General features: G+C 41.0%; 1 protein-coding gene across 3 annotated transcripts in view; it reads left to right on the top strand.

Annotated features, from left to right (window-relative positions):
• fn1b (fibronectin 1b) overlaps nt 1-15,679 on the top strand; it is a 55,732-nt gene that overhangs the window by 14,893 nt on the left and 25,160 nt on the right. For all 3 annotated transcript variants that reach the window (XM_037543823.1, XM_037543822.1, XM_037543824.1), the window contains exons 12-23: nt 380-520; nt 2,828-2,940; nt 4,240-4,408; nt 4,715-4,891; nt 4,996-5,124; nt 6,029-6,118; nt 6,980-7,174; nt 9,174-9,452; nt 11,028-11,291; nt 12,191-12,285; nt 12,378-12,546; nt 14,202-14,288. In XM_037543823.1, coding sequence (XP_037399720.1) covers nt 380-520; nt 2,828-2,940; nt 4,240-4,408; nt 4,715-4,891; nt 4,996-5,124; nt 6,029-6,118; nt 6,980-7,174; nt 9,174-9,452; nt 11,028-11,291; nt 12,191-12,285; nt 12,378-12,546; nt 14,202-14,288 — 1,908 coding nt within the window. The remainder of the gene's footprint in view (nt 1-379; nt 521-2,827; nt 2,941-4,239; nt 4,409-4,714; nt 4,892-4,995; nt 5,125-6,028; nt 6,119-6,979; nt 7,175-9,173; nt 9,453-11,027; nt 11,292-12,190; nt 12,286-12,377; nt 12,547-14,201; nt 14,289-15,679) is intronic.

The raw sequence follows: 15,679 nt of genomic DNA, 5'->3' as shown, positions 1-15,679 counted from the left end.
TCCTCTCTGGAGACGTGTGCACAGTAAACAAGTTCAAAAGCAACTTGACCTTCTTCTTCAATTGTTCTAGCAGTAAGGATTCAAATTTCCTGTAATTCTCTTCAATGGACTGAAAGAACGATAGCTTTCACTAGTATTTTACTCACTGAATCACTGCTATATTGGGTATTAGAGTGAGAGTGAGAGAAACGAAGACACAGCCTCCATGCCTTTGAAGGTACTTTGGCCAAAGGAATATCTTTTTGCTCTCCAAACCACTTAAACCTCTTCAGAGGGAAACCCGCCACTCTGAAGAGCAGATGTTTCCTACACAGTGTGATGGCTAGAGAGAGAGAGGACATTTTGCACTTCGCTAACACAAATATTTCTCTTGCCTCAGATCAGTGCCAGGAACCAGAGACCAAGGCGTTTTACCAGATTGGAGAATCATGGGACAAGGTCATCCAAGGCATCCGTTACCGATGCTATTGCTATGGAAATGGAATTGGAGAGCTTGCCTGCGAGCCTCTGCAGTCCTCAGGTATGTAGTTTTCTATGCAGCTATTTTTGAAAGTTCTGTAAGTTGGACTTTTGAAGAGCTCTACATTGGCACGTTGGTGATCCATATCAGGATATTTGGACTTTTGGAGGTTCCATGACTTGGACTTACGGAAACCTAAAAGTACGACTTTTGGAGGTCCGTAAGTTGGCACTTTTGGAAGTCCAGATCATGATATTTGGACTTTTGGAAGTCCCTGAGTTGGGATTTTTGGATGTCCATTGTTACTCAGCAACCTAATTCTGAGATGTGTATTAACATAATGAATAGAAGTTTATTAGACCCAATGGGAGCCTGTATTTTGGCCCAGTCCACTCCTATTAAATGACAAATGTCATGATATATTTCCTGAAGATCACAAATAATAAAGTTAGTATCCACCTTTTATGCCACATCCTTCCTTCACCGAGCGTAAGAAAACATTCTGAACTGTTTTTCTTGACTTTCACAGTGAGGGAGACACTGTTAGTGTCCTGAAATGTTGCAGAATCACTTTGCTTGGAGTTTGGACCTTAGTCAATGCAAGTACTGCAGTGTTGACACTATCAGTCACTGCCCTGCTCCTCTGCTTCCCTCTAATCATTAATCAGTGTTTATTCACCCCCAGTCCCCTGCACGGCTGCTCACAGATTTGTCCCCTTTCATTTACTTGTCAGCATCTTCTTTGATATTAAGCATGGCTTGTCTGATCCACTGTCAAATCCTTAGAGGGGGACGTTCGACACTTTGAAGGATGGCCCCTGAGCCTCAATCTTCTCCACACCCCTCTCCTTCTTTGTTGTTGCAGTTTTATGGCACTACATAAACTGGTTGCTGTTGCTTTTGTTCTTTTGGCAAAAGGCATGTTAATTACCCATCCACACTTCTTGACCACTGGTGAAAGTTGGTTAAGGTTGGCTATCTGAGAAGATTTACTGTGTTACAGTATGTAAAAAGCTTGAACACCACTGGTCAATGTACATGTTTTATTTTTTTATTTTTATTATTTCTTTTCATCAGCAAATTATAGTGCACAATTCCTTTTTATTTGCTTAAAAAGTTTCAAGTCCAACTTTAACATAAAAAAACTGTTAATTGACCACTGTTTAATGGTCTCTACAGAGGATATTAGTATTATTTTCATTTGGAAAACCAACACAACATGGAATTTGACCAGGGGGGCCCCACATTTTTGCACAGGACTGCACTTAATTTTCGCCTGATTAGTATTTTCAATTGGTTTCTTTCAAAGAGAAACAGATGGACACACTCTTTTATGTGCATTTTTTGCCCCATGTAATATTTAATGTTTTGAAATAGTGATTATACCTTATATCCGTTGCCACCTTAAATTCACTGCCACCTTGAATCCACTGCTACCTTTTAATGCAATGTCACTTTAAATTGTCAGCCACCTTAACTTTACTTATGTTAAAATCACTGCCACCTTACATTTACTTATACCTTAAATCCATGGCCACCTTAAAGTCCCTGCCACTCAAAGTCTTTTTGAAAGTATTTTGGATATTTTTGTAAAGCTATCCATAGTTTTTTTTTCGTTCATTTATGTTGATTCTTATTGTTTAGCCTATTTTGTTAATAACTGCTAAAAGGGTTCATGTGTTCGGGGCCTGTCAATAATATCTGTAACAGTATTTGATAACCTGTAAATGATTATCTGGCCTTTCTGAGGGAAAGGACATTGTGAGCGTGTGCTTTCAGGTTAAGCTGTGTTTGGGTGGACCTAAAATAACTCAATTTAAGACTTTTATGCTCTGAAACAGTACAGGGTGTTGTATGTTAGCCAGAGGCTTAAATTGGTCACAGATGTATCAGAGTCTGAGGAGGTGCATAATCTGTGCTGGACAGCCAGGGTGGGAAGGACACATCATCTTCAGTGCTCAGTCAATGTTAAGAATTCTTAGCATCTTTTACAATCTTTTTCTATGACCTGCAACATAAATATATGTTGCAAAAACATATACAATAGAAAATAGCATTGAAGGCCAATTATTATTTCAGTATTACATGAGCTCTGAGATTGAGCCATCAGGCCAGAAAAAGTGATGTAGCATAAGTCATATCAAACTGTTTTCTTATGAAAGTGAAGAAGCATCTGGCTCTGGACCGTAATCCCTGCTTTGCTGCTCACTCTTCTGGCAGTTTTATCCGGGCCACCTGTGTTCGATGTTGCACAAGCCTCAGTGAAAGCAGGAACACACATTAGCAGACAACGAATCCAGCTGTGGTTTGAATCCAGCAGTGGGTGCATTTTTTTATGCTAATCATATTTATAACTTCACCCAACAGTTCCAGTCCGCGTGATCATCACCGAGACTGGACACCAGCCCAACTCTCATCCCATCCAGTGGAATCCCCCGTCGACTGCCCATATCATCGAGTACATCCTCAAGTGGAGAGTGGTATGTGTACCCTGACACTTTCTTATTGCGGGGTTCCCCAGGGTTCTACATGTAGCCCATTTTAGTTTTCTCTTTTTTTTCAGTTTCAGAGCTCACTGTAATATTTATGTTAATAATATGAATAATAATAATATAATATTATTAGAAATACTGGGAGCTATTAGATGTGCATGGATGAGTTGCTAGGGTTAGTAAATCTTAGCACAAAGAACAAGAGTATGTTTGCTCTTAAGCTGCCTTATTATGGGGTTCTTCAGGGTTCTATATGTAGTTTTCTCTTTTTTACTGTTTGCAAATGCACAGGGACTCAATAGTATACAAGGTTATGAACATTACGAGCTATAACACATCTTTTTAGTATTGTAGACATGAATTTTAGTGCGGTAATATTTCTAATAATAATAATAATAATAATATTATTATTATTATTATTGTTATTATTATTAACAAATAATATTACTGAGAGCTCTTGCTCTATGCTTGGATATGCATGGATGTGCTGCTAAGGTTGTTTGAGTCTTAGCACTGGGAACAAGAGTTATGTGTTTGTTCTCACACTGTCTTATCATGGGGTTCCTCAGGGTTCTACATGTGGCCCACTGTAATTTTCTCTTTTTTTACTGTTTACAGGTGTACAATGACTGGATGGCATAGTTCAGTTTGTCAGTTTAACTGGCCATAATGTTCACATAATGTGTTATATGTACATGTATGCGTCATTAAGATCTTCAAATCTTGGTGCTAAGAACAAGCATTACTTAAAAAGGACAGCAAACATTCAGCTGATGTTTACGTAAAGGTACAAGTACAGGACAGGATGAAATTTCGCCATGCTCAAACAAGCTGTCCTTGAACTTGACACACACAGCTAGTTAAGAGACAGACGTCCATTTGATTTTTGTAGAATTTGCTTTAAGGAAATGGTTTTCACCCGAGTCTGTTTATTCATCTTAGCGGTCTGACTTTAATAAGAGGTGCTGTTTGTTAAGCAGTGTAGGAAATGTTTGTTTACACATACAGGCCTGAAAGCTCAGATCAGGGGCCAGTTCCTGGCTCCCGGGTTTGGTTGTGTTGGACATTGTAGAGCTTGCTGAAAAGAGTATGAATGAATCTCAAACAAATTGGAAAGAGGTTCAGAGTAAATATGTGAAATAGACCCAAATATCACCCAGATGGTGGAAAATGTGCAGTATCCTGATCGTCTCAGCAGGGATTGAGATCTGACAGTGCTGGAACACAGTCTGTTGATTTTGACTGGCCTTGCTGATTTTCTCTGAATGCTCTTTTTTTCTGTTCTAGAAAAACACACGTCAGCCGTGGAAACAGGTTGTCATTCCTGGCAGCGTTAATTACCACACCATTTCAGGACTCAAGCCTGGTCTGACCTACGAGGGCCAGCTCGTTAGCATCCTTCGCTCTGGTCGCAGAGAGGTCACCAGATTTGACTTCACCACCTCCCACGGCTCCTGTAAGTGGATTTCCACCTCTTCTCTTCTCTTCTCTTCTCTTCTCTTCTCTTCTCTTCTCTTCTCCATGTCTTTCCTCTCTTTCTGTCTTCTCTTCTTTTCTCTTCATTTTTCTTCTCTATTACCTCTTCAGCTTCACCTTCTCTTGTCTTTTCTCATCATCTGTCTTCTCTTCTCTTCCCTTCTCGTGTTCTTTTCTCTTCTAGAGCTTTTTCCTCTGTCTTCTTCTAGCAGCGTCCTCTAAATCTAAATATCTGCGATATGAATGGAATGAAGCACTTCTTCTTTCACTCCTCCGCCTCCTCTAGTGATTCCCACCGAAGGTGAGACCACGCAGCCTCCCCGCGTGGTGGACACCTCAGAGTCGGTCACTGAAATCACTTCCAGCAGCTTCGTCATCTCCTGGGTGTCCGCTTCCGACACCATTTCCGGTTTCAGAGTGGAGTATGAGCTCTACGAGGAGGGAGCCACACCCAAAGTGATCGGTGAGCCACGCTTGCACATAATATCAGCCTTTTGAACTCATACTGTATTACATGCCACTCACTGCTGTAAATACGAGTTAATAACAGCATACTGTGTCACTCAGAACTCCCACGCACGACCACGTCTGTCAACATCGACAACCTTCTGCCTGGACGCAGATACAACGTGCAAGTCTTTGAAGTTGAGCCAGGAAAAGAGGACAAAGTCATCCTGACCACCATGCAGACCACCGGTCAGTATTAGTCCATTTATTGGCGGTTACAGGGTCTAGTAAAAATATAAAAATAGCTAGCAGCCACCAGTTAGCGTAGTATCATTGGTATAACACTAACTGATGCATGTACAGCTTTATTCATTGCAATTCCATTTTGTCTGAGCTGTTTCTTTAGGGTTTCCTCCACTAGGGGCCACTATTTCCTTACAATAAACTTAAAGTTTATTGTCATTATACTAGCATATACAATCAATAGTGGCTATAGTACTTTAACCCCTTAACATCACAGGTTTATTACATGTTATTCAGTAACTACAGAGGCTTCCATCTCACCCCACGCTCCTATCACTTAGCCCTGCTCCTCTATGGGTAGGGTGTCCAGATGTTTGGGAATGGTTCGGCGAAGTGTTAGTTAGGCCCGTGACACAGTCCTATTCGGGCCATGAAATTTTTTAAATTATCCGTTTATATCAGCCCAATTCAGCATGAGCGGCACTACAATCCCCAGCATGCACTGCAACGTAATGCGCATCTAAGGGACAGCACCACAAAATGAAAATATGCCAGGTTTACGTTTACCGTACATTGGGGACATTTAAAGAGGTTTAACAGTGATCTGTTGTAACGTAGCCTATTGTTTAATATGAAGTATAAATATACTATTTTTGAATAGGTGAAGTATTCAGTGCCAATTATTTTTTGGCTTTGCAGTTGAGGCATATTTGGGGGAAGAACCAATGGCCAGTTTGGGTCAAGAAATATAAACACAGGGATTGGTTGAGATTTTTAATATGGCTCACAGTAATCTTCTATGAGCACCTTCTCAGCTCTAAAGAGTCAGCATAGTGTCGACTTCTCTCCTCTTCAAACTGATCAGAGCTGATTCTGTTTCAGTTGAACTGAATTCTCTTTCTGTTCACAGCTCCTGACGCTCCTACTGACCACAGGGTGACAGGCACTGATGAAACGTCTATTGTGATCTCATGGACCAAACCACAGGCTCCGATTACCGGTAGGAACAGAACTTCATTTGCAGAGTAAATGTAGTTTGTATTATAACCCCATTACAACTAAGATGGGACACTGTGCAAAAACTGAATAAAACAGAATGGAATGATGTGTAAATCGTTTATTTAACTGTAAATAGTACAAAACAAATGAAATATTGAAACTCAGAAATGTCATTGTTTTTTGAAAAGTATATACCCATGTTGAATTCGAACTTTTGCTTTGCTTCATCTACGATACATTATGTCATTAAAAGATTTAGAGAATATGGCCGAACACCAGTCTTGGCTGGTTGTGATCTTTGGGCACTCAGGCGGCACTGCATTAAAAACAGACATGATTCTGTAGTGGAAATCACTGTATGGGCTCAGAAACACTTCGGAAAACCACAGTCTGTGCAAACAGTTGATCACTGCACCCACAAATGCAAGTTAAAGTTCTAAAATACGAAGAAGAAACCAAATATGAACAGGATCCAGAAATGCTGCCACCTTCTCTGGGCCTGAGCTCATTTTAAATGGCCTGAGTGTAAGTGGAATACACTTCAGTATAAGAGAGTGTTATTAAAAGAAGAGGTGATGAAACACAGTGGCAAACAGGCCCCCGTCCCAACTTTTTTGGAATGTGTTGCTGGCATCAAATTCAAATTGGGTATATATTTTTAAAGGACAATAAAATTTAAATAATTTCCAATTAAATATAGGGTTTAAATGATTTACACATCATCGTATTCTGTTTATTTGCACATTTTGCAGAGCGTCCCAACTTTTTGGGGAAACGGGCCGGTAGAACATTCAGCGCCAGTCTTTATAAAGTGAACAGTGGAGAGTGAACAGTCTGTAAATGTCTCTGTGTTTGTGTGTAGGTTACCGGGTGGTCTACACCCCGTCCATGGAGGGCAGCAGCACTGAGCTCATTCTGCCCGATACGGTGACCTCTGTGACCCTGGCCGATCTCCATCCTGGATCGCAGTACAACGTCAGCATCTATGCCGTGAAGGACATCATGGAGAGCGAGCCTGTGGTCTTGCTGGTCAGCACTGCTGGAGAACCACAGCCTGGTGAGATATCAGCAGTCTGAATAAAGGGCGAATCACTGTTTTATTTTTTTCGAGAAATAAAATTCTAGAATGAAGTTGTACTTAAATTCAAATGTATCCAGATTTATCCACTTTTTTTAGAATAAAACTAAAATGATAAATAAAGCTATATTAAAATGAATAGCCAAAATGATACCGTATTTATTGTTTTTGGAATAAAATGAACATCAAAAATGAAATTCTGTAAAAAACTGATATACAAATTTCATTTTTGTACACTTAAATTTGGATCTAGAATTATGTTATGATAAATTCATAGTGAGGATTTTCCAGATATAATTTATAAAAATAAAATTAATATATAGATATTTATTAGAAGCTATGCTGAAGTTAATAGCCAGAATGATCCAGAATGTATGTTTAATTACATTATTATTCATTGAATGACGTTATACTAAAATAAGACTTATCCCAAAATTCTTTTTAAGAACAAACAATAAACATTTATAATCAAGTTATAAAATGAATTCATATGAATTAATTTTTAGGATAAAATTAATATTAAGCATATTTAGCATTCAAATTTTTTGAGTTACTGAGAATATTTATCTAGATCCAGAATGAAGTTGCAATAAGTTTAATATCCCGAATGTCATTTTAATTTATTTTATGTTATTTTAATTGTTATTTTATTTCAAATATATTTCATGATTGCCACATATTTGAAAAGATCAAATCTCGAGGCAGGTGAGCAGGAACTGCAGTCAAAAATGATAGAAAATAATATATCATTTATCAACTTCTAAAAATGTTAGAAATAATGTTTTTAATCATGATTATTGTAGATAAAATGAGCAAAAATATCACCATGAAAAATGACTGAGCTGAGCTGTACATGTACAGTACAGTGTCAGTTCTGATCAATTCTTTTTAATGTCACATTGTATTTTAAGGCGGCCCACTGAGTTCAGCTGTTGGTCTGTTTTTCTCAGAGCAGTTTTGGCGGCTGAGCTTCTCTGTCACATGTGGAGGCGAGAGCCAGTTCTCTGCCTCAGACTGGCAGCCGTATGATTTAGAGGGCAGCTTCGTCCAGCGCTGCCTTTTACAGACACACAGCTCTTTTCCTTAAAATCTGTCCAACTGGCTCCTCTCACCTCACACTCGTCTGTTTCTCTCCTCTTTTCTCTCTCGCTCTCTTTCTGCACACCATAACTGTGATATTGTTGATGTATATTGCACAATACTTTACAATATATTAATACACAGAAGCATTAATATGAGATCGTTAGTCTGTTCTGCACTGTTTTGAAATGATTACAATTAATTCCATTTCTGGAACGTTAAACTGCCTTCATTCTTCACACGACCACCTTCCTGCTGCATTTATATCCCTCTTCAGCTCAGCTTTCCAAACAAAAATCACTCAAAGTGTAGGAAACTAAGCCATAGCACCTTTTTGATCATATCATTTTTATATGCTTTATATATTTTTTTACATAAATTAATAATTTAAAAAAGATTTAAGTTAGTTTGCATACTTTACTTCGGCTGTATGTCAAACGATATTTAATTGGTGAGTTAAGATATTTGAGGAAAAATAGCTGAAAAGTTTCAAAATGTGTCTTAGGATTTGTAAAGAATTCTACAGAATTGTTTTTTTTTTTTTACTTGTTATGATATTGTTTAAATCTCACTGTTATTATGTTATGAATTACATTAACACTGTATGAATAAACTCCAGTTTGGTTGTTTGTTTTGTTGTCCGCAATGACAGAAACATGGCAGAAATGTCAAAGATTGAACCAAATAACACGTTTTGTTGAAAAATAAGTGAAAATGCGTTTTCAAAATATAAATATAAAAATGTGTGTGGAAAAAATGTTTTATAGAATATGAAATTTGCAGTAGTGCGTTTTCTAGTAGAACAACGAAATGTGATCTAATCTGACTGGGGTGCCAAGACTTATGCACAGGACCATGCGCGGCTGTATAACTGACCTAAGCCTTCCTCGTTCCGCAGAGGAGATCCCTGCACCGACCGAGCTGCAGTTCTACGAAGTGACCGACACTAAGATCACCATCACCTGGACCGGCCCCCCAAGCGAGGTGTCGGGCTACAGAGTGACCTTTGAGCCCGTGAGCCCTGATGACCGACCCCAGAGAACACTGCAGCTTCCCATCACGCACAATGCCTACGCCGAGATCACGCATCTGCAGCCCGGCACCCTGTACCGCTTCCACATCTACGCCATCCACAGAGGAGTGGAGAGCCAGCCGCTGGTGGGAGACCAGAGGACCAGTGAGTGGACGCACAACACGTACACATATGGCATTGGGTGATATTCCAGGTTCATATAGCAGCTGGAATTCCTCTTAAGGTGTTCGTTTTCCTTTAGCTTAGCCTGAAGACTAGCCAGCTTATTGTGCACTTGGGTCAGGTCCTGTCTACAGCCTGAGAGGTTCCACAGCTAATTCTGATAGCAAATATTTACCAGATATTACAAGCCATTCAAAGCAATATTGACCGCTGTTTATATATTATTCATTCCTCTTCTTACTTTCTCACCCGGTGAAGCACCTTCATCACTTTTATAAATAACTGGGTTCTATTCCCCGGACGGGTAACTGGAGTCCTTAGTGTTGAGTTTGCGCTCTGGTTTCCACCCACAGTCCAAAGACATGCAGCAGCGTGTCCAGGGTGTTTTCTGTCTTCCACCCATTGAGCGCTGGGATAGGCTACAGCAACCCCCCTACAGCAAGTCTCACAACTGGCTGAGGGAAGTCTCACATACCTGCGATGTAGTGTCGAACAGGCGACCAGTCCAGGCAGCCTCATATCACTTAAGCGGATGGTCCGGGATGCATCATAGCTGCGATGTAGCAACATTTGAATGGCCAGCCCAAAAAGGCTGGTGGAAAATGTTTCTCGCTGTTATTTCAGTGGATGTGATAACAAACTTATCAGCCAGCTGGGAAACATTAAAACAAACAATACAAAACAATTGGAAAAACCAATGAAAATTGACATAGTACTAAATTAGTACTAAACCGGAACACACACACAGCTGTATTTTAGATTTGTTTCAGTTGTTAAAATGGTGAAGGGACCCCCAAAAATAATATGCCTCTATTAATTTACCATATAGGTTTCCTTATATGGTCCAAAATGGTGACTGTATGAATATAAAACAAAACTGGCAACAGACTCTTTTTGACCATAGCGCCCACTAGTGGATACACATATACACCGACACATACAAATACTCAAATACACAAATCTGTATGTGCGTAAGTGGTGATAGAGTTATTGCGTTAATCGTTATGGATACATGATTAACGCCACAAGCGCAAACCATCCATAGTTCAATACTGAAGCCCAGCTGTTTATAGGTCTATGTCGCTGTTGTCAGAGGAAAACCTTGTATCTCCAAAAGGGTAACTTTACAGGAGAAGGAAAAAGCATGCTTTAGTTTTAATGAAAGTCAATGGAACCAGAATTTTTTTCCAAATCATTTTAGGTCATTTATTTTAGTCCATTCATCATGAAATTTACATATATTGTAAAGGGTAACATGTAATTTTAAATTATGCCAAAAACTGGAAAACGTCAAAAACGGAGATACGAGGTTTTCTTCCGACAACAGCGATATGTAGGTAGTCTTAGAATACAGAAAGCAACTTTCCCTCAAAAATAACAGACAGGAATTCTTTCTCTTTCTGTTGCTCCATTCATCTTAAATGCTGATCGATATGAAGGGCACCTGGGGTTACACTGTTTTCTCCTCATGACAACAAGATGCAAATAAAGTTGCGTGTAAAATAGAATAAGTGACATCGCGCTCTCATCTCACCCGTAACCTCTGTGCCTCCTCAGAACCCGATGCTCCGACTGACCTGCGCTTCAGTGACGTCACGGAGGACGGTGCCACGGTCATCTGGTCCGCTCCCCAAGCCCAGGTCACAGGCTACAGCCTCTTCATTACCACCGAGGGCTCCGCCCCCAAACATCTGAGGATTCCACCCCAAGAGTCTCAGTACACGCTCCACAACCTGAAGCCGGACAAGGACTACATCGTCATCCTGCACTCGGAGCAGGACACCACCCTCAGCGAGGGCGTCAGGGGCACCTTCACCACCTGTGAGTTACAGCTAGCTAATGCCAACAGTGCTAATGAAGGCTGATATCTAGCAGTGGTCAACCAGAAATGCTAACTTCATCCCTTACAGCTCCACCTTGTTGGTGTTCAGTTAAATACTGTAGTCCATCTGTTGATGCACAGCTTGTGTGGTCAGTTTCTGCTGCTCTAGGCTGGATATTTTTAGGTAGTGGAGATGCCTCGTGGTCACAAACTGACCAGAGATGCATGGGATAGGGGATAATCAGATAGTTTCAGTAATTGTACACCTACACTTTTGAAAATGATGGTTCTTCAAGGGTTCTTTAGTAGAGAACATGGCTCCATATAGAACTCTCAAAGAACGCTTTGCATGATTCTGAATTGCACATAACTTTCTTCAGATTGATGGATAAATTTAATGTGTTGTCAGTGGTTCTATATAGCACCAAATAGGGTTCTTCTACTGTGACGATATCAAGCTTGTAATAATAGAAGAACCCTTTTTGGTGCCCTTTTCAAAGAACCATCTGCAGCACATTCTCTGTCAATCTGAAGAGACTTTTCACGATGTAAATAACCATTTAATTATGCAAAGGGTTCTTTGGGTGGTTGTGGTTCTGTGTAGAACCTTTATCTTAACAAAAGATCCCTTAAATAACATTTCTAAGTGTGTATGTTGTGGAGCTGTATGGTAGGTGTTTTTAATAAAGTGGCCAGTAAGGGTCAACGAAAGCTACTGGTGGCAGTTTTGACAGTTTTGGCTGGTAAACGTGGCCTCATAGTCTTAATTATCTATATGAGCAAGTTTGAAGTTGGAGATGTCTTCAAGGCTTAAAGGCTTGAATTTGCTGCTTTAGACTTTCCTTCATGAAGGAGTTAAGTAGCTTAACGTCTTCTGTCTCTTCTCCTCCTCCCTCAGCTCCCTCAGTGGGCAGCGCTCCCCGCTTCTCCACAGACGTCACTGACACCTCCATCATCATCTCCTGGACTCCTGTTCCACGATTTAGCTACAAAGTAAACACTTCGCCTCTCCTATGAATGCTGGATCACTCACCCGCCTACGCCAGTCCGGATGTCATTCCTTGACATGTTTGTGTTTCTCTCAGTTGTCTGTCAGGCCTAGTCAGGGTGGCGAAGCGCTCAGAGACATGACCTCTGGCTCCGGAAGCATCTACATCTCCGGACTCACACCTGGAGTGGAGTACACCTACTCCGTCCAGCCCATCGTCAACGGCCGCAAGCAGGGCAGCCCCATCACACGCACCGTCGTCACACGTAAGCGTTTTCTCCATGTGTCAGCCTGTTTATTTATACTGTTTCCAACCTCTTTTACCCCTAAGAGTTTTTGTTACTGTCCCTTAAAGACAGATGTATGTGGAGGAGCTCCGTTCTGATAGGCTGGCCTTATTTAGAAAGCACATGAATGGGCGGAGCTAAACTGCTGTAGGCTAAATAGGTGTATGTATGTAAATATGCTTGTTTTCACAACATCACAGCAGCAGTGGATGCAAACCAAGGATGAATGATTATTATAATATATAATATTATTATTATAATATGATAATATAGTGAGTGCGTTTACATGCACTTAATAATCCAGTAACTGCAGAAAATCAGATTTTGTCAGAGAACTGATCAACTTGTGTATATGGACCTGAGTAATCAGATAATGGGGAAACTCGAGGTCCACATGAGTCAAGCAGTAATCAGAATTCTGCAACCAGCCAATAAAGTCACAGAAGAAGACGTGACGTAAACATTTTCTGAATGATCTGAATAGTAATTTCAGTTTGAGCTAGAATTTATAACAAGTTTAAATAAAATGGGACTTTTACTTTGCCCTTTTCCTCGAACTTGCAACCTTGTATACTCTCATCCCTGAAATTAGCTAGCTAGCTAACTGTCCCACTGGTTTGGGCTGTTGTGAGTGAGTAGCAAAAATGCCCATTAATTAAAATGTGAATTTGATTTTGGTAATTGTGGGATTGCTTTACGGGCTGGTGATGCACTTTTATTTTGAAATGCATCCAGCGTTTCCCGTTTAAAACTTGAGTCAGATGGACTGAGCTGTAACGGAGTCAGGTGGCCTGAGCTGTAACGGAGTCAGGTGGACTGAGCTGTAACGGAGTCAGGTGGACTGAGCTGTAACGGAGTCAGGTGGACTGAGCTATTACGGAGTCAGGTGGACTGAGCTGTAACGGAGTCAGATGGACTGAGCTGTAACGGAGTCAGGGGGACTGAGCTGTAACTGAGTCAGATGGACTGAGCTGTAACGGAGTCAGATGGACTGAGCTGTAACGGAGTCAGGGGGACTGAGCTGTAACTGAGTCAGATGGACTGAGCTGTAACGGAGTCAGGTGGACTGAGCTGTAACGGAGTCAGATGGACTGAGCTGTAACGGAGTCAGATGGACTGAGCTGTAACGGAGTCAGGGGGATTGAGCTGTAACTGAGTCAGATGGACTGAGCTGTAACGGAGTCAGATGGACTGAGCTGTAACAGAGTCAGATGGACTGAGCTGTAACGGAGTCAGGGGGACTGAGCTGTAACGGAGTCAGATGGACTGAGCTGTAACGGAGTCAGGTGGACTGAGCTGTAACGGAGTCAGGTGGACTGAGCTGTAACGGAGTCAGGTGGACTGAGCTGTAACGGAGTCAGGTGGACTGAGCTGTAGCGGAGTCAGATGGACTGAGCTGTAGCGGAGTCAGATGGACTGAGCTGTAACGGAGTCAGAGGGACTGAGCTGTAACTGAGTCAGATGGACTGAGCTGTAGCGGAGTCAGATGGACTGAACTATGTTGTTGGTTAATAATGAAGCCTTATCCAGTTTTGAGTCCACAGCTCTGAGCGTAACTGTGTATGAATAATAACCGTGTTCCTCACTGTTCTCCTGTTCTCCTGTTCTCCTGTTCTGCCTTCTTCTGACCGCAGATCTGTCTCCACCGACCGACTTGAACCTGATCTCGAGCCCAGACACCGGCGAGCTCAGAGTGAAGTGGCGCGGCACTCAAACACCTGGTAAATATTGACTCTCTGAGTCTGACTGCACCTCGACCGCCCGACCGTCTCCCCACTGTGACCAAAGTCTGACCACTGACAGTGACCTCACCTGGAGTCTCCGCTGTTACCTCCTCATGTTGCTCAAGATTCTCTTTCTTTATTTATTTCGTTCTCCCCTTTCTTCATTGTTTTCTCTCTCTGTCTATCTATCACTCTCTTTTCTGTTTCTCTCTCTCTCTCTCTCTCTCTCTCTCTCTCTCTCTCTCTCTCACTCTCTCTTTTCTGTCTCTCTCTTTCTCTCTCTCTCTCTCTCTCTCACTCTCTCTTTTCTGTTTCTCTCTCTCTCTCTCTCTCTCTCTCTCTCTCTCTCTCTCTCTCTCTCACTCTCTCTTTTCTGTCTCTCTCTTTCTCTCTCTCTCTCTCTCTCTCACTCTCTCTTTTCTGTCTCTCTCTCTCTCTCTCTCTCTCTCTCTCTCTTTCTCTCTAATATTTATCATCTCTCTCTCTCTCTCTCTCTCTCTCTCTCTCTCTTTTCTGTTTCTCTCTCTCTCTCTCTCTCTCTCTTTCTCTCTGTAATATTTATTGTCTCTCTCTCTCTTTCTCGCTAATATTTATCATCTCTCTCTCTCTCTCTCTCTCTCTCTCTCTTTCTCTCTGTAATATGTATTCTCTCTCTCTCTCTCTCTCTCTCTCTCTCTCTCTGTCTCTCTCTCTTTCTCTCTAATATTTATCATCTCTCTCTCTCTCTCTTTTCTGTTTCTCTCTCTCTCTCTCTCTTTCTCTCTGTAATATTTATTGTCTCTCTCTCTCTTTCTCTCTAATATTTATCATCTCTCTCTCTCTCTCTCTCTCTCTCTCTCTCTTTCTCTCTGTAATATGTATTCTCTCTCTCTCTCTCTCTCTCTCTCTCTGTCTCTCTCTCTTTCTCTCTGTAATATTTATTGTCTCTCTCTCTCTCTTTCTCTCTAATATTTATCATCTCTCTCTCTCTCTCTCTCTCTCTCTCTCTCTATCTCTCTCTAATATGTATTCTCTCTCTCTCTCTCTCTCTCTCTCTCTCTCTCTCTGTCTCTCTCTCTTTCTCTCTGTAATATTTATTGTCTCTCTCTTTCTCTCTAATATTTATCATCTCTCTCTCTCTCTTTTCTGTTTCTCTCTCTCTCTCTTTCTCTCTGTAATATTTATTGTCTCTCTCTCTCTCTCTGTCTCTCTCTCTTTCTCTCTGTAATATGTATTCTCTCTCTCTCTCTCTTTCTTTCTCTCTGTAATATGTATTCTCTCTCTCTCTCTCTCTCTCTCTCTGTAATATTTATTGTCTCTCTCTCTCTCTTTCTCTCTAATATTTATCGTCTCTCTCTCTCTGTCTCTTTCTCTCTCTCTTTCTTTCTCTGTAATATTTATCGTCTCTC

Source organism: Pygocentrus nattereri, chromosome 12 (assembly GCF_015220715.1).
Source record: "Pygocentrus nattereri isolate fPygNat1 chromosome 12, fPygNat1.pri, whole genome shotgun sequence".
NCBI lineage: Eukaryota > Metazoa > Chordata > Actinopteri > Characiformes > Serrasalmidae > Pygocentrus > Pygocentrus nattereri.
The sequence above is the reverse complement of the archived record's forward strand: the minus strand, read 5'-3'. Positions and strand labels throughout refer to the sequence as shown.